Here is a 20,108-nt window from a genome sequence, read left to right as displayed (position 1 = left end):
GGGGTTTTAAGCACTGGGTCATCTTTTGAACAGGATTAGATGACACGGTGCTCATTTTAAATTAGTGAGCAACCTGCCCTAGGGTTTCCAACATTGCAACTAATGGTGGAGCTGAACAGTGCTAGGCAATGGCGGGAAAAGAATTCCCTGTGGTAGGCAAGGCTGAACGGCTTACATCTTTGCCTGCCAGGCATAGTTTGGGTTGAAAATTTAAAGACAAAAAAAGGAAAACATGGAACTTAAGTCTCAGACTCACTCACCAAAATTTGGAGAGAGCTACAATTTTCTTATGTCTTAGGTGATGCAACTTCTAAAATCTCTTCCCAGAATAAAGCTATTACTGAAAGTGTAAACGTACCCTGCAAGGAATCCATCTATAACATGCATTTTCACTTGCTGCATTCTCTGAAAAGATCAATGAATGGCTCACTATACATTTGCTCAACATATTTAACTTTTATTTATTGCTTTAATGGCCCTGTGAATAAATTAAATTCAAAGTTCAATGTAAAACTGTTTTCATTTCTTCTAATTTAAGATGCTATCTTAGGCACTATTGTACTATACGGATAGCTCCTCTGAAGATAAATTTTCAACATAATTTAATTAATCTTCAGCATCTGACATGTAACCGTTTCTCCTGCTGTACCAGAAGAGACCTGAAGTTGCCAAGAGTAGAACAAATGCTAGTTTGGCAATTGCTGCACGCAGTGTTGTTGTAGCTGTGATGGTCCCATGATATTAGAGAGACAAGGTGGGTGAGAGGTTACATCTTTTACTGTACCAACTTCTGTCGAGCTTGCACAGAGTTCTACTTCGTTATGGCAAGTACATCATCTGAAAGTATGCCTCTGCTAAGTTAGGTTGGTCCCCTTGTGTGTATGCCTTAGGATACAATCTGTAATTACATGATCACACACTACTTTTCCCACAGGACCCTGCCTCATTCAGTGCACAGAATGGAGACACACTTAGCCACTGGGTTTCACAGCTATTTGCCAGACAGCAAAGGAACCCTCAGGAATCCTGGGTTGAGTTCTGTGCTCTGAGAGGAATGTGCTCTAGTAGTTATTGTCCCTTCTGATCCCGGCGTCCCCCACCCCGTCCCTCTTCCCTTATTCTGTCCCCCGCCCTCTGCTCTTCATGCCCAGCTCCTATCCCCCACCGCATAACTCCTGACTCTGCCCTCTCCTGCCTGTTTTCCCCGCTCCCTCTGCTCAGACCCATGTCCCTGGGCCGTGGCTCCCCATTCCACTCTTCTAACAAGATCCATACTTTGGGGCTCATACGCTGCCCTGTTCCCTTTGTGCCTATCAGGTGGTGGAAAAGGAGCAGAAGCCATCCACAAGATTTTTGCTGAGGATTACAGAGTAAGTTACTGTTTTCAATATACGAGTTCACTAGTATAGTATTATTATTATTAATTTGCATTACTGTAATGCATACGAGCCCCGGTCCTGGACTGAACCCCATTGTGCAAGGCGCTGTACAAGCCCAGAACAAAAAGTCCCTATCCCAAAGAGCTTACATTCTAAGTATTCGACCTCTTCCATACGGTGACCCTGTGTTTCCACAGAAAAGCTCTGAGACCCTCCTCCCATTTAGCTATAAGGAAAGAAGGATAGATGTGACCCTCCTGAAACCTGAGATTTGCTATCCAAGGCTGTGAACCCACCTCATCATCTCTTAGGTCAATTGATTTAACAAAACATGCGATTTGAGATAGACTGGGATTTATTTAGCATTTTGATTAATCGAGGTGTTTTAAGAGACCATAATACCTAAAGATTACTTATGTACAGGTGCTTAAAAAATATACGGAATATACATGCAGATCAATTACAAGTAGAAAAGTTATAAAGAACACACCTACCTTCATCTACTGTAAACTGACAGCTCTTGTCGTTGTAGAAAAGGATTTTTTTCTTATCAGGACGAGTAATAAAGGTGATCTGGTCCCCTAAAGCCTCAAATGCAAATAGAAAAAAAGAAGTCAAACTACTAGTGTGTATTTCTGGTATTTCTATTTATAAAATAAACATACTCCAATTTTCTGCTGTGTCAATTAGCTAGGGAGCAGGGAAAAACCTTTAACATTATGTCTTGTAAGATGAACTCTCACTTTGCAGTGAAATATCAGTTTTGGAGGATGATTGTGGCATTAGATTGGTACGGAAACATGTTTTGAAGCCACTCTATCAAAATGTGCCTGGATATTGAATGATGAGTATATTCCTCAGGAGTGAGCCGAGTATCATGGGTGCCTGGCGGAAAAAGGAGACTGAGATACCAAGTATCAGAGGGGTAGCCGTGTTAGTCTGGATCTGTAAAAAGCAACAGAGAGTCCTATGGCACCTTTAAGACTAACAGATGTTTTGGAACATAAGCTTTCGTGGATGAATGCCCACTTCGTCGGATGCATGTCACCCACGAAAGCTTATGCTCCAATACATCTGTTAGTCTTAAAGGTGCCACAGGACTCTGAGATACCAATATGATTTTATATGGTCACTATAAGAGCTAGAGCTTATTACTAAGCAAATGACAGATTCATGTCTGATGACGGATATTAAAACTCTAACAGAGCTCAATTACAGAGTAGAACTGAGTACAAGCTTGGTGTGCTTACATGGGTTTCTATTTTGATAAAAATAATACATCAGATAAAGTACTAAGAAACAGTATAAGACAATGTAACTCCCTCATTCCCAGAAATTAAAAACAAACGTAGGAACTTTTAAAAGATTCAGTCCTGAGAAGGAAAGAACTTTTCACCCACAGTTCTGCAAGGGACGGTGACCTTCAAACCATTCCCCATCTCAATAGAGTGACCTTCCCCAAACCAATCCCAAGGTGAGGCAGCTTTGGATTTGTGCATCACTTTGGAAAATTGTGGCTAGCAGCAAGAAGGCAGGCCAGGTAGAGCCATTACTTCTCTTCCATACAGTGGTAAACACCACATTGTCTATCGCTCAGCTAGAGGGTATCAATTATATCCTTGCCCTCTGCTCCAAAGATTGTTGCTCCTTGGATGAATCTGACAACTATCATCCTAATGCACTTCAAATGCTAATGCAAATTTATTCGCTAATCTATTCTCTGCCAGACAAATATGGCTTATGCCCAAATTAACAATACATGACTTCGTGGATTTTATTAAGCATCCCCGGAGTACTGATTCTTTTCATTGCCTTAGTGTGTTTCACTTGGTACAATTCCAATTTCCCTGTCTGACACTAAAAAAAGTTCTCTGATTGAATCAAATGGTTCCATTTAATTATAGCCATGAGAAGAATGGGATTTTGGGAGCATTTGCCAGGATGGATTTTTGCCACATACAAAGAAGCCATATAGAGAAGCTCAACAATATTTTCCCATATCCTCATTACTCTTCAACCTGTCAAATGCTCACTGGTATATAGGATGCAAACATGTGAGACCATGAATGAGGGTGAGGAGGATATGACAATACAGAGGAAAGTTCAAAGGATGAAGATGACATCCTTCCCACAGATGCGGAGATCAGCTCTCTGATGCATACTGTGCTTTCTTTGTTGCATGCTTTTAGCTCGTGGATTTTTTCAACTTGAACTTCAAGATGATTCAGCTTTGTCTGTTCCTCTCATTGTTCCATCAACATGAAAGAAGGACATAGGCATAGGTTCAACTGGGTGACTAAGAACAGTTACCACTGAAACATCATCTCTGCATCTTACGAAGTACAGGGCTCCGCGGAACACAATTTCTGGACTGGTAGCTGCTGTGATTGTCCCTCCACTGCCAGACATAATTTTGGTCTTCTTGGCCATGTCAACAAATATTTTGATGTCAATTTCTTGACGAGGCTGAAGAAACTACCTGAACCATCAGAATCAAGTATACCTCTGGCAAATCTCTCCATTTGTTTTTCAGTAGACTCTTGAACATCTGATGTTACATGCAGTCCAGTAGATACACTGATAAGCACTTCTGGATCTGATTCAGGGTCAAATGGGTTTTGTCACATTGTTGATGACATGGTTGGCAAGAGCTGTAACATGCTCTTCATCTGTCTTCAGTGCAGAGGTAAAGACTTGTTTGTTGTCTTTGTCTTCACTATTTTTTATTAGGCCACTTCTTTCTCTCATAACTTTTGCATATTCATAATATGAAGCTGTGTACTGTCATTTCTAATACTAATATTGACCTGTGCATAAGTGTCACTGAATTAAAAATCTAGTTTCTAGAACATTTCAAAGGCTAGTACTGCATGCATAGGCAATTACAAAATAAAACCTTCCACGAGGCAGAAGAGATGCTACATCGTATGTATACAAACTTATGAATGGAGAAGCATTACATTAGGAATTCATGTACATTTATATCGACCCACTATGTCGTACAAATTATGGGCATGCAATCTACTGCTGCTGGTGCACAACCTTCAGTGAGACTCATCTGGTCAGCAAATTTCAATTGAAAAGACAGAAAACTATTATAATCACTTGTGAAACACTTTGACAATTAAGTGGTAAAGTGATAATCACACTTCTTACCAAACTGTTTGTACTGGGCTAGCTTGATTATCACTTCAAAAGTTTTTTTCTCTTACTTAATTGGCCTCTCAGAGTTGGTAAGACAACTCCCACCTGTTCATGCTCTCTGTATGTGTGTATATATATCTCAATATATGTTTCACTCTATATGCATCCGAAGAAGTGGGCTGTAGTCCACGAAAGCTTATGCTCTAATAAATTTGTTAGTCTCTAAGGTGCCACAAGTACTCCTGTTCTTTTTACCTGGTTAAGTGGACATTCTTCAGCAGGAAAAAGGGTGAGAGAAAGAAATCAACATTTTGGCAAAGAAAGAGCGGGAGGTTCCCTTCCTCACAAACCTCCTGTCTCCTTACCCTCAACTGGAGAGGATTTTCAAAGAAAAAGAGAACTATAAGAAAGGGGGAACAGATGCCCCAAAATACCCCTCTCTTTCTCTCTGCCCCTGGCATCAACAACACCTGAAGGACAAGGAAATTAACTCTGAACAGGGGTGGGGTCCTGGCTGAAAGAAATCCAGCCAGTAAGACTGCTAAAGCATGTGGTGAGAGAAACCTTTGCTTTGAATTTATTTAGCTTGTCAAATTAGATATTAATTGTGTTTTATTTTTTATTTTCTTGTGACCAATTCTGACTTTTATGCCTTATTACTTGTAATCACTTAAAATCTCTCTTTCTGTAATTAATAGACTTGTTTTATTGTTTTATCTAAACCAGTGTGGGTTTGGGAAACTCCATTTGAGATAAGATTAGTGCATACCATTTTCTATTAATGAAATGACAGACTTTACATGAGCTGATATTGTCCAGGAGGGTGCTGGGCAGAACAAGATACACATTTTGGGGGGGGAAGTCTGGGACTGGGAGTTTGCTGGTGTTGTCCATAGTGTAATTCATGGGTGGCTGGCCATAGCTCTTGTACAGTATAGCTGGGAGTGATTTACATGCTGGAGGCTGTGTGGGCAGACACCAGGAGTGCTGCTCTCACAGAGAAGCAGTGTTAAAGGCACCCCAGGTTCGAGAATTGAGGGGGGACAGCTGTTCGACAGTCCAGATTGTACTCTGGGTAATGTTACAGTAGGATACATACCTTAAATTTTAAAAAAAAGGTTCTTTTTGGAGTATTGCCATACACCTAGCAGATCTCGCATTGGTAAAAACTGTAACAAAGTGAGAATGCAAGAAACTATAGGGAAGCAGCAATGAGACTTAGATGGTAGCAGCAAAATGGACACCACGTCGGACAACTTTGACAAAGTGAAGATGAGCTGAACAAATTGAAAGGAGCAATGGGATTAAGTGTATAATGTAAAAACAGTGCACAACTAGAGAGTGGGAGACCAAAGAACGTTTATAAATAGCAAACAACAGAAAAGTTGTGGTAAGGCACCAATTCACAGCTGGAAAAAAGTCCAGTAAAGGATGTAGTGTGTAAGGGATGCCACAAAACTGGACATTTTGCAATATTATGCAGGTCACCAAGAACAGTGAAAGCAAGAGAAGAGAAGAGAACAGTCAGTTAAAAATAAGTTCACACTGGTGAGGAAAAGATCCTCAGTAGAACAGATAACACCTAGGATGAATCTGGATGGATGAAACCTTTAATTTAAAATTGACACTAGAGCAGCAGTGAGTGCAATTAAAATAGTAATAATATAAGCACTCCAAGGACAGAGCCTGCAAAAATTTAATCGGATTCTACACTACACAGGATGTTTGTGGCAACTTCCGTGGGAAACTGGAGAAAGGAGAAAGTTCTTCAACAAACAGCGGCTGTGACACAAGGGCTTTCATCTTCAGTGTGTTCTGATGTAACAAAGACACTCCTGAGCTGGCAAGCACGTTGTCGGGAAGTGAGTCCCTGCAGGAAACTGTTCAGAAGTGAGAATACGCTCTGGAAGACTGAAAAGACCCCCGAAAAGACTTGATCTTTAGAATACAGGCAGTATTTATATGTAATTAGTGAGATGACATATTAATATGTAGTTTTAAAAGATCTGAATTTTATTTTGAACTGTTCACTGATTTACATTCTTCGGTAGACAACGTTTAACAATTTGAAAGACAGAGAGACGGGGAGTGGAGTTCAACTTGGTCCTCCACTTCCCAGAGAGCACTGGAAAATGTTGCAGGAGGAACTTAGTAAAATGGTCTGGGTAGGAGGTAATTTTCTATTTCTCTGCTTAAGCACGTTCAGGCATTAACTAATCAGTCATCACAGCACTCCTAGGCGGTAGGAGGTAAAGTAGCACTATCCCATTTTATACACAAGGAAACTGAAACAGAGAGGCAATTTGCCCAAGGCCACACAGTGAATCAGTGGCAAAAGTCTCTTGACTCCCAGTATTATGGTCACTCCTCCAGACCACACTGCTCTGATGCCAGAGGTGCTGAACACCCACAGTTCCCACTGATTTCAGTTGCCATCTGTTGAGAGTGCACAGTGCTTCAGAAAATAAGCACCCAGATGTCTCAAGCAAGGCATCCAGAAAATTCTGAACACATAATTAGTGGTCATGTGTGAAGTGTTTGGCGTAAGTGATTTGCCCACTAGGCCACAGGAATTCTGTGGCAGTCAGGGATGAGTCCAGTTCTCCAGGCGGACACTCCCTATCCTTTCTCTTCCTGCAACCTCCTGCCTTCGTCACTACACATCTTCCAACTTCTGTCCACAAACAAGGTAGGGGTCATACAAACAACTGCTTCATTCACTACACAACCCTGATTCATGCTTAGATCAGGCCCATCCTTTGCAAAGAATGAAGGAAGGTCCTGGGGAAAAAACAGTACGCAATCATGTCATTAAAGACTCTCTCATAATCCTTATGCACACGGGAAGCAGTGAGGTTGCACAGGCCACCTTCATTTTGGCATTTTGAGTTTTGACTTTGCAGCCTAAACATTTCTTTAACGTAAGGTTTTGTATGTAAATTTCCTATGTATTATTTTAAAAGGAAAAAAAATCTATTCTGTTTATTTCAGCACTGACTTCTATCACTAGAACTAAAGGATTAACTACAATAGCTGGCATCAAGCCGTTACTTTCTATGGACCAGCTAATAGAGAACAATGCATAATACTGGATTAAGGAACCAGATTAAGCTAAATCAAAATAAACCACTATTAAACTAAAATAGGAGTGTCTACACACAAATTTGCACCGGTTCAGCTGAACCAATTTAAAAACACACTAAGGTAAATGGGTGCAAGTTTGTTTGTAGACAAGGCCTTAGTAACTAATCAGGGGCCTGAGCCTTAAAAAAAGCTGATCTGAATTGAGTCCTTAATTCCTATTGACCAGGATCAGGCTACGTGGCAATACTAGGGTTGCCAACTCTGACTGGAGCTATTCCGGGAGATTTCCCCCCCAACATAACATAATGTCATTTTCTTAAAATATCCTATTAAAATCTCCTGGATTGCTTTCAATAGTCACCGGAAGATGGATGCCAATTCTGGGAGATGCCAGGCCCATCCTGGAGGGTTGGCAACCCTACTATAGACAGGCAAGGCTGTGGCATCATTTCTCCATTAATTCACCATCTTGATTTGATTTGTTTTTTTGTTTTACAATTTTTTATTACGTTTTCTAAACAAATACATAATAATTTAGAATTATGAATCATGAGCAACACTACCATAGTCCAGGATTCTTCCTGAGACTGCTATTTCTTAAAAAAGATCTTCAAGAATCCTTATTTTTGTAAAACAAGATTAAGATCACATATCAATATTTTGCAGCGGATTAAGCAAATTATAAATCATTTATCTACAATTTCCTGAGTCCAAGATTCAATGTTTCTCCTATGAGTGAAGGAATTTTCAAATATTGAAATTTAACGTATACTTTTCTGTAACTTAGTACCTTAATACAGTTTTTATTTTTGCATTGATTAACATAGGCTTTGCACTTCACTGAGCCAAGTCTGCTTTTGTGAAAGTGAAGCAGTTACTGCTATGACAGTTTACCAGAGAATGGAGATAAGTCATTGCAGTATCTTGAAGTTCAATTACAGTATGTGAAAAGATCACTGATTCAGACATTTTTAAGACCAGAAGGGACCACTGTGAAGTCTGACCTCCTGTATAATACAGGCCCACATGGCTTTCCTGAATTAATTCCTGCATGACCTAGAGCAGATCTTTTAGAAAAAATCCTGATTTGATTTTAAAATTTCCAGTGATGGAGAACAACAAATCTTTGTAAATTGTTCCAAAGGTTAATTACTCATGCTGTTAAACATGTGCCCCTTATTTCTAGTCTAAATGCGTCTAGATTCAACTTCCAGCCATTAGGTCTTGGTATATCCTTGGCTGCTAGATTGAAGAGACCTCTATTACCACATTTCTGTTCCCCATGTAAGTACTTCTACATTGTGATCAAGTCACCCCAGCCTACTCTTTGATAAGACAAATAGACTGAACTGTGTTACTTACCTTTATTGCTTTCTGTGCATTGGGCAGTCCTTCCTCAATATCGTCCAGAAGGATTCCTCCCAGTCCCCGCTGGTCATGCTTGTCCAAGAGCCTGAGCAGAGCCTTTTTATCTTTCAAATTGTACTTAGGTTTGAAAGCGTATTTCCCATCTATAACTTCTATTTTGGGATTGCTGACTAGAGCCTGTAATAGGGACATAAGTTTTAAACTTAAGAAAAAACATGAATGGATATGTATATTGGACTAAACAAACTTGTCCTCTGTCAATGACGGCACACCAGCAACATACTGTAGCTGACAATTAACAGGCTCGATTAGGAAGTGGGCTTGGGATTCAGGATCTCAGATCCCGTACAGGCAGAGTTCATCATGATGGTACTTTTTACTTTACAGAGGAGGGTTAAGCACTATTTATACAATGCATCTTAGGCTGGGAGATCCATAAAGACACTTGTGGCAGCTGTTTTACAAAAAGCTGCACAGCTCCTTTTTGGAAGGAGATTAGAGAAATAAAAATACCAGGGGATACAAAAATATGAATTCTTCTGGACATAAAATGCAAACAAACTATTTACCCAACGTATCGCACTGATCTCATATTGAGGTTACAAATGTGAAAGACATTACCCTGGGATGAACAAATCTGTAGTCAGTCTTCCCCAACTGGTGTCAACCGGCACCAGCAGATGCAGAAGAAACTGAGAAGAGCAGACCTCCTGCACAGAAGAACTTTACCCCTGATGGCAAGTTCAGAGTGAAACTGAACAGGATTTCATGGACAATTGAAATGATAAAGATACGTTCCTGTTTCACAGCCAGTACCACAATGAAAGTTCTTCTGCAAGAGAGAGCAACCCTACTTAGTTTCTTCTGCAGCTGCCAGCCTGACCCTGAAAGGAGAAAGAGAAGAGACACAGAAAGAAGAAAGGAGGGAGAACACACAGTCATCATAAAAAAGTTAACTAACTTTGGTAGCCGACCAAATTCTCAAGAGATTATGTAAGCCACCAAAGCGAACTGCCATAATGTGCCTGTTAATAGCCTACTAGACTACCATGCTGTTGAAGCCTTTGTTCACACTTTATTATCACTTATAAATCCAATAATAATTTAACAACGTGTTTTCTTCTTAGTTTAGCATCTATGCGATAATGCTCTAATGGTGAAATCCTCAACAAAGCTGCCATTGACTTAATTGGGGCCAGGATTTACCCTACAGGTGGGCATCTCTGGGATTTAGCAGGGGTATTAGTGCCAGTGGAATGTTGAAAGATATTTTTGTTATAGCCACACTACTTTTACTATATCTTGTCTTTTTAATGTAACTACTACATATACTGATTGTTTTCTTGCTATATATCTATGTTAGTTGGTATTATATAAAAATGTAAGTAATGTTTCACTCATAAATGAAGCAGAAGAAGAAAAGCAGTGTGGTATTTTGCAGATTACATTTAAAGACACCAGACTCCAACCATTGCGTTTTATGGAATTTTACTTTGCTAAAGCATACTGAAGGACCATAAAGACATTCATTCTCATCAGGTAAAAAGTGTGTTATGAGGAGGAGGATGGGGGCAACGAGGTTAAATACCGTATTTTCACAAAAAGGAAAAGTATATACAAAACAGTAACCTCCTAACTCTTTTTACAATCTTTCACAATTTTAGAATCATTTCAGTTTCAGAGTTAGTTTCACTACAGCACTGGTTATTCTTGAGAAGTAATACAAGTAAAGAGGACACAACATATTTGGCAGAACAGTTATATTACAGAGTTTATCATTAAACAAATGTATATGAGTTGAGTTTTATTATTACTGGTCGTTAGTTAGAGTCTGAAAATTTGTTTTCTTTACCTCACTCATTAACCATTGTTTCTGCCTGAGTCCAATATCTAAGTGTTGCGTTTCATCCAAAATTTCTTCTAGAGTTAATGGATGTGTATCACCACGCTGGTGCCGCGTCTGATAAAATAAATATGTTCTATTAGCGCTCTGCAGGTACTTAATGGAAGTATGAACTCTACAGCAATTTAATAAGACTGGTAGCATGTTATGGCAATTCCCACCCCCCAGAATTAGCTGTTTTAATTTAAAAGAAAAAAGTCATGATACACAGTATTTTAATAAATATTAATTCAAGGACTGAAATCTTCAACATTTTGCTCTGGAAACCTAGTAAGAAAATGAATCTATAACGTCTGTTATGATGAAAGACAGCACTTAAAATGAAAGCTGATGACAGGAAATGAGTCAAATTATAAATTTAAGGATAGTTGACATTCCTAAACATATGGAAGAAATTAGCCCTGAAAGAGATTTTGAGAAATGGTTCCTGGATCGTTGATCAGTTCTCATCTCTGGTTTATGCGAGCAGACTCTCAACCATCTTCTTACTTTTAAACTGCGCAGCCCTGAGCTGGCGTCACTGGGATACAAATATGAGGGAATCTTGCAATGACAATTTTTATTTCAATGACGTTTTTGGCATTAAACAAGTAGTTCTGCGTGTCTGATAAAAGTTCTTAATATTACTGCTACAATGAAAGGTCAGCTTATATAAATGTTTCTGAGCTGACGAGTGGATAAATAAATATAAACATTTCAGAAAAATTATACTTGAAATAAAATGACTATACCTTCATATAATTCACTATCTTAGCAAGGACTCCAAACTTGTAGCCAGAGCCTCCTGAAAGGGCTTTCAAGTTCAATGACCCATTGCTGTGGTCTGCAAAAGAAGCAAAAGAACATGTTCTCACAAACGGATTTTTAGTTTTGCACTCAACCCTGCTTCAATTATGCATCTGTTTTTGGTACTACAACCATAAATAAAAAGTATACATAGTTCAGAAGTCAAGATCTGGGCACTTTCAGCTGGCTCGTTGTGAAGGAAAATATGTCTCTATGTAATTCTGTAAGTGCAGAAACGTTAAGATTTCTGCTTTAAAGAGGAGGTAAGCAAAAATCAATACCAAAGGAGTAAATTTTAATTCCTAGGCTTAATATCTCATGTTTGACTTTTTGTTGAAACCAACTTTTAAACAACTATAACTGTATTCACTGAATGTCATCTACAGGCAAGCTCAAGGTTCCCACCCACCCACATGACTGAATGGTGCCTATGTGCCGTGACATTGTGAGCCAGGAGTAGAAATTTTAATTTAAAATTGCAAGCAATACAATACCAATTAAAATGCCCTTCTCTATTCCGATGTGGCTTCTAATCTGAGCTTCTTCAACCTAAATCAATTGCAGCAGCAAAGTCCATCAACTGTATCAGAATCAAATGCCATTGCTACTGGTTTCTATACATGAAACTATCCCTCAGCATGCCTCTTCAGAGTGATATTTGTTAAATTCTGGCAAACTAGAGCCAATATACTGACTATACTTTTCAGATTTCCATTAACTTGGGGCACCGTGAAGCAAACTTCTGAACAATCTGAAAAAATGTTCCACCTTAGTTCATGAAGAATGAAATATATGAGCAATTTCTTGTTTATATGTAGCAGCTGCTAAGTGGCTGTTATGAAAAAAATTAATTACAGAGATAATATGACTAATGACTCAGCTACTGGAGTGGAGAGTATGCTTATGAAATTTGTAGATGATACTGAGCTGAGAGAGATTGCTAGCACTTTGGAGGACAGGTTTAGAATTCAAAACTACTCTGACAAATTGGAGAATTGGTCTGAATTCAACAAGATGAAAACAATAACGACCAGTGCAAAGTACTTCACATAGGAAAGAAAAATCAAATGGGGAATAACTAGCTAGATGGTAGTACTGCTGAAAAGGATCTGGGGGACATAGTGGAACACAAACAACAAGGAGTCTGGTGGCACCTTAAAGACTAACAGATTTATTTGGGCATAAGCATCCGAAGAAGTGAGGTTTTTACTCACGAAAGCTTATGCCCAAATAAATCTGTTAGTCTTTAAGGTGCCACCAGACTCCTTGTTGTTTTTGTAGATACAGACTAACACGGCTACCCCCTGATACTTGATAGTGGAACACAATTTGTATACGATGTGATGCAGTTGCGAAATCATTCTTGAGTGCACTAACAGGATTGTCACATATCAGACATGGGAGGTAATTGTGCCGCTCTACTTGGCATGGGTGAGGCCTCCACTGGAGTCATGCATCCAATTCTGGGCACCACACTTTAGAAAAGGATAAACTGGAGAAAATATAGAGGAGAGGAACAAAATTGATAAAGGTTTAGAAAATCTGACCTATGTGGAAAGGTTAAAAAAACTGGCCATGTTTAGTCTTGAGAGAAGATGACCAACGGGAACCTGATAACAGTCTTCAAATATGATAAGGGCTGCTATAAAGAGGAAGGTGATCAATTGTTCTCTGTGTCCACTGATGGTAGGAGAAACAGTAATGGACTTAATCTGCAGCAAGGGAGATTTAAGTTAGATATTAGGAAAAACTTTCTAACTTCAGGGGTAATTAAGCTCTGGAATAGGCTTCCAAGGAAGATTGTGGAATCCCCTGGCAGTGGAGGTTTTTAAAAACAAGTTGGACAAACACCGGTCAGGGATGGTCTAAGTCAGTGATTCTCAACCTTTTTGGGGTCGGGACCGGTTTGTAAATGTTTATGGCCTGTCGCGATCCAGTAAATAATCTGGGGGCGGAGGTTCTGGGGTGGTTTTGGTCAGTCAGCTCCTGCCCTCCAGGGAGGCTGGGTCCTGCAGTTCCTGTACTTTGGACTGGCTGGGCTCAGCTCTCTGCTCCACAGCCCCCAGTTATCAAGTCCAGCCCCCAACTTGACCAAATTTGTGTGAGTGGAGTTGTGACGTGCTCATGGGGTTGCAGTGCTACTCACTCAAATTTGGCCTACCCAGATTCCCATCATCATGATAGCTGGGCCCATCCTGAGTGGTGCTGGGACCCTAGAGGTTGCAATGCCTGGAGCAGTGAGGCGAGCCTAGCCGGCAGGAGCTGCCACGCGACCCTTTGAAACATTCTGGCAATCCAGTTTTGGATCCTGACCCATGGTTTGAGAAACCCATGTCTAGGTTTATTTGGTCCTGCAATAGTGCAGGGGGCTGGACTTGATGACTTCTTGAGATCCCTTCCAGCCCAACATTATTATTGTTCTATAATCGCTGGTACTCTTTCCTTCCCAGTCTTTTGACAGTAAAATTTGCTAGTGTACAGAACAACAATATGCTACTACATGAATATATTTTTATTATTTATTATAATTATTTGTATTACTGTGGTACCTAAGAACCCCAATCATTGACCAGGACTCTATTGTGGTAGGCGCTGTACAAACACAAAATAAAAGGACTGTCTCTGACCTAAGGAACTTACAATCTAAGTATAGGACAGTTCTTGCAAAACTTTCCTCTTAACCATATCAGCCAGATTATCTGTCACAAAACTCGTCACATAGTACTTGCAATCAAAAGGTCTGAGAAGGAATATATCTCTAGCTATTGCTGTCAAATATTCACATGAATGTGGCTGACCCAAGGTACCAGTGTTTGTCACACAGGTAAACATCTTTCTCAGCAGTTACTGTAGCATGCACAATAGTTTGTGACCATTTCATCAAACATGTACATTAATATATATATATATATGCACTAGTTTCTGAAAATATTCAGTCTTCTTGTCTTATGCAAATAAATGTCTCATTTAACATATGAGCAAATGTCAGTCAGAAAAACAGAAAGTAAAAATATCTATAGCAGAAGGGTCCAAACTGAAAAATTTTCACAGAGAGCTGGCTGGTCACATGACACTGGCTCTTAGTTTCCAGCTATTAAATTTAACCAAAAGACAGTTAAAATACATTAAATACTTTCTTATTACTTTTGTAAACAGTTGCTGCAGTTACCACAGAGAAGTAGCAAAATGTGATGATGAAAAAGAAAAAAGGTTGTCCTCACAATTTTGAATGGGTCTCTCTATTTTAAATCGTGTGCCACATTATAAAAAATAATCCGAGAATCCTAATCTACAAGTTTTTTTTAAAATAAAATACATAATCAGTAATAAACAATGAAATGCAAACAATATAATGTCCTTTCCTCACACCATGAAAGTGTCACTCTTACTCGGAAGTTGAATGGACATTATAGACAAAATACAAATATTTTATACAAAACAGAAATATTGCACAAGTCCTTAAAATAAATTTTATTCAATCATACATTGATACAGAAAATATGAGCGTAATTCAGTAAGGTGCCAAAAACAAAACAAAATTATATGAGGGTAGAACAGACTATTTGGTTAATGCCAACTGGAACTGAGAATCAAGAAACACGAGCATTCCCTATCCAGTGAATGTAAACACCATAAATCACTCAGACTTTTAAAAGTCTTCTTAGACTTTAAGAAAGTGGTTGCAATGATTTTACAACAACCTGTATGTAATTAGCATATGAGTTTTCAGTATCAAAATGGAGAAATGTATATTTCCTGATGTTGAGTAAAATACAGGACATTGTCTTTTAACCTTTCAATATAATCTCTATCACGGATACGTTTTTCAAATCCAATCTCAAACTATTAATACAAACTCTTAAGAAGAAGAGATTAAATACTGTAAACTGAAGTGAAGGTGACATTTTCATTCCCAGTGTAGATGTCTGAAAGTCTGAAGAGACAGTATGCTTTAAAAAGCTAATCTTTGCGAGTTTATTCAATTCTAGTGGGCTGGAGAGGTCAAGTGCACCAAGCAACTGAACTCTGGCCCTGGCTCTTGGTCTAAAAGCCACCTGCCCCTCACCGTGAAGTTATTGTTTAGAGCCTATAAATGTTGTCGCTCAGAGGGAACACCACTTCGATTTAGCCTGGTGTTTGCAGAACAGTTCTGCCATGCCTGACCATGGCCAGAGGCGCTCCAAAGAAGAGACACTGCCGTGGCAGATTTGGGTGGTTGAATCTACCATGCTGCCAAATACTCGATCCAGGAGAGGAGAAGGAAAGATAAGTCGCTACTTTATGAAAATGAATAAAAATTGAAGTTATTAAACAAAATGTTTGGGAGAAACCACCACCAACCTGGTCCTTCGCCAGAGGCAGAAAATCTGCTGGCCTGAGCTGAAGGACGGGTCTTAGTCCTGGAGACTCCAACAAAAACACTGGACTGCCTCCAGATTCCATAGGGGAGAGGGGGAAGCACTAACCCAACATCAGTGATGAATGAGGAGAGAAGAACATATACGCACCACGACTTTGCTTTATGTTTCCTCCTTTCCCCCGATTCTCTGTCTGTATTTTTCTCTAGAATGTAAACTCTGTGGTCAAGGCCCATCCTATGGTCCCACAAACTTCAGGAGCTCACAAACAAATGTGTATGCCCATTCTTATCTTGGACACAGACCAATTCTGAATGTTTACAATTAAACAGAGTTATTCCCCTTACTCAGGAGAACTGCTTCATAGCTGTTCAGGGTAGCTCAATGGCTCTGCGATGACACATTAATGCAGACATTCTTTGTCTATCAGGGTACCCCACCCACCCAGCATGTGGGAGCAAAGTGTCTTTGCTTCAAGGCATCAGTGCTAGGAGGGCAGGGAAGGAGTTCTGCAAGTAGACACCCCCCCCAACACCCCTCCCCAAACACACACACACACACACACACACACCTGAGTTATCAGGCAACCAAGGACCCTCCATCCTTTCCCTCTCTTAACCTCTCACTCCCAATCACTCCCATGCCCTCTTCACCAAAACTCTCTCCCCCTCACAACCCTCCACTCCCTGTTTTCACCCTTCTTTCTGCCCATATACCCCCAGACATGGCCACTGTCCCTCACTGCCAATCTCCCAAAGTGTTGCCCCATATCCCTCACTCACAACACGTCTCCTCCCGTTACACAAGCAACTATAAGTCTACCACAGAAACAGGAACTAAAGAAATAAAACACAGTCCACTTCCTCATTACATTACACCTCAATAACACTACTAGAAACACTACAAACAATAACGTCCTGTGATACAGCAGGGCCAGGGAGCAGTGGGAGAGTGCTCTTATTGGGTGCTGGGAAGTGGGTAGGCATAAGCCCGCCCACAGCTAAAGGCCCCTCCCCCAGCCTGGGGAGGAGCTACAGAGCCCAAAACTCAACTAAAGTCGGGGGACAACGGAAAAAAAAAAAAACAGGAACAGGTGTGGGGGTCAAAGGGCCAAAACTAGGGAACCAGAAGGGGACACCGAGCAGAGAACCCCGGACAGCGCCCACTGCTCCTCAAAGGTATCCAAGGAGCCAGTGAACGCTGCCCAGAGGAACTCTGCCCGGATGCATGAACGGATGAAAGAATGAAAACAGGCCCCACAGTTGCAAGCCCCTCCCTCAGCCAACCTCCTCTCCCTGGTGTTATAAATGGCCACTTTGGCCATGGCTAGGAGGAGGTTGACAAGGTGGTCCCGCGACTTTGTGGGGCCACGCATGGGGTGTGCATAAACAAACAGGTGTGGGGAAAAATGCAGGCAGAACCTCAACAAGAGGTTCTGGAGGAGCCGGAAGAGGGGCTGCAGCCTGGCGCACTGCAGATAGACATGTGCCAGGGTCTCCCGCACACCGCAAAAAGGGCAAGCGTCGGGAAAAGGGGTGAACTGCACCAGGTACAAGCCCGGGCTCACGGCTCCATGAAGGAGCCGCCAACTAATGTCCCCGGCGTGCCGTGGAACAAGGATGGAATACAGGCTTGGCCATTGGGGTCCCTCACCCTCTGCAGCTGGTAGAAGGTCCCACCACTTAGTATCGGGGTGGGACACAAGGGTGTGGAAATGAAGAGTGTGGCGCACGAGTGTGTAAAGATGGAAGACCTCTCGGATGGAGATAAAGGAGCTACCGGTCATATTGGAGGAAGGTGTGCACCAACGTGCTCCATGCCAAGCTACCTGCACCATAAAGGAGTCTCTGCATGGCCTGGAGGAGGAAGACATGCACCTGAGTGCGCAGGCACACCAGGCCTTGTCCTCCCTCCTCCAGGGGAAGAAATAGAACCCCGCAGAGACCCAGTGCAGCCCTGGCCAAAAGAACTCCAGAACCAGCTTCTGGAGCTGGGCCAGGAACCTCGGGGCTGGGCACAGAGTGTTGAGCCAGTGCCAGAGCATAGACTGGACTAGCTGATTGAGCACCAATGCCCTCTTTTGAAGGGAGAGGCACCGGAGCAGTCCTGCCCACCTCCTCAAACGCTCAACCACCCTGCCCTCCAAATCGTGCCAGTTCTCCGGCGGCGAAGGATGCGTGGCAGAAAGATAAACGCCGAGCTAGAGCAATGGACCCACGGCCCACCGAATGGCCTGAAGCGCAGGTGGGAGGGAGCTCGCCTGCCACCCGGCCCCGACCAGCAGGCCAGAGCTCTTGACCCAGTTGACCTGGGCAGAGGAGGCCGCTAAGTACACAGTTTGGCAGGCCTCCACCCATACCAGGTCGCCCGGGTCCTGGACCACTACAGGATAGTGGTCTTATTGGGTGCTGGGAGGTATATAAGCCCTAGGATGGTCAAGGCCTTATTCCCTGTGGACTAGGGAAAGGTTACTACAGGGTAATTGGAGCACCTGGAGCCAATTAAGGCCCCACCACCAGACCTAATTAAAAAAACCCTGCTTCAGTCAAACAGAGAGAGAGAAGGAACACTGACTAGAGTTTGAAGGAGTATTGCTTTTAGCCAGAGGACCAGGGGAAGGGAAACCCTGCCCAAGCAGAGCAGAGGACTTAGGGGCTCCACTGGCACAGATGACTGAGGGAAACCCTACCCAAAGGGAGAGAGGGTAAGCAGCCCGCAAAGCTGAAGGGGCTAGGACCCAGAGTAGGAGAGCGGAGCTGGGTCCCTTCCCCGCTCCCCTCTCTCCCCCACTGGGGCACTAGCGGAGCCCACAATGCCCAAGAATAGGGGTCAGGGGCAACGCCCTGAGCCACCACACCAAGAAAAAGTGCGGGACCCTCCCCAATAGCGCTGGCCATTTGCCACAGTCCCCAAAAGATAAACAAACTAAAACGATTTCTACTTAAAAATTCATCATCCAACCAACACACAAAAAAATATCAAGTAAAAATCTCTCTATACATACTACCCACATAAAATCATGGATTTTAAGGCTAGAAGGAACTACTATGCCAACCAAACCTGACTTCCTGCATAACACAGGCCAGAGAATTTCACCCAGTGATTCCTGAATATTAACAGATTGAACTATAGCACATCTTTTAGAAAGCCATCTAATCTTGATATAAAGACTCCAAGTTAACACAACACCATTTTAATATTTTAAATAACTAGTCAATAACCATTTCTAACCACTTCACATGGCTGGAGTTAAACGCTGCACATTTTGCGTGGAAGGAAAAGTCATCTGTGGTGTGGATGAGAATGTAGAGAAGGCAAACTTATAGTTATAGGTTGCAACAGGTATATGAGAACTTAAATAGCAATTTCCAGTCTTTCTTATGGTTGGTTGCTGGGATATGCACTTAAGCAGTCTTAAGTGATTTTTAACACAATCCTTGTTTGACAAAATATAAATTAATAAACTGATATGATTCTCCAAACACAGGGCACTTCAGAAAGGGAGATTCACCTCAGCTCTATCTGTAACCTACTGCTTTATAACAGTCCTTAATTCACTTCAGCAAAGCCCTTCCCAAACTCAAAAATAAGACTTTGGGTGCTCCAAACAGGGTTAGACAACACAGTTAAAAATGCTGTTGCCGTGTCTCCACCAACGCTTTGAGTGATGACTGCACAAATGATGCATAGGAATGGCAGTTAGGAAAATTACTAGCGCAGACAAGGCCTACGTGTCTCTAATACCATTTCTGAGGGTTCGGTTTCCAACTGGGAATTCTATTGTTGGGGGATACTGTCTTATAAGCCATAGAACACATTAACACTCTGCAAAACACATCTGCCCATAAGCACTGTAAAAGCAGAAAATGGAAACTTATTTTCTTACTAAAGTTCTCAGCATCCAGCCACTGAAAATCCATGTTTCCAGTTGGGTATCCAAAAGTTAAGGCATTCAAAATCAACAGTTATTTTGAAAGTCTTGGTCAGATTTTTTTTTTTTTTACCCCCTACTTAAGGTACAGGTACAGAGCACAACTAGCAATGACATATTCTGTGGATCTAGTCCAATACACTATTGTATTCTAG

The 20,108-nt window shown here is 41.4% G+C and overlaps 1 protein-coding gene across 1 annotated transcript in view; it reads right to left on the bottom strand.

The window, feature by feature from the left end:
* The window catches only part of GTF2E2 (general transcription factor IIE subunit 2), a 53,031-nt gene that overhangs the window by 9,716 nt on the left and 23,207 nt on the right, over positions 1-20,108 (bottom strand). Inside the window, exons 3-6 of the mRNA XM_005283973.5 lie at positions 11,610-11,701; positions 10,828-10,935; positions 8,970-9,152; positions 1,874-1,967 (exon numbers count right to left, since the gene is read on the bottom strand). Coding sequence (XP_005284030.1) covers positions 1,874-1,967; positions 8,970-9,152; positions 10,828-10,935; positions 11,610-11,701 — 477 coding nt within the window. The remainder of the gene's footprint in view (positions 1-1,873; positions 1,968-8,969; positions 9,153-10,827; positions 10,936-11,609; positions 11,702-20,108) is intronic.

The sequence above is a fragment of the Chrysemys picta genome, chromosome 5, assembly GCF_011386835.1.
Source record: "Chrysemys picta bellii isolate R12L10 chromosome 5, ASM1138683v2, whole genome shotgun sequence".
Lineage (NCBI taxonomy): Eukaryota > Metazoa > Chordata > Testudines > Emydidae > Chrysemys > Chrysemys picta.
The sequence above is the reverse complement of the archived record's forward strand: the minus strand, read 5'-3'. Positions and strand labels throughout refer to the sequence as shown.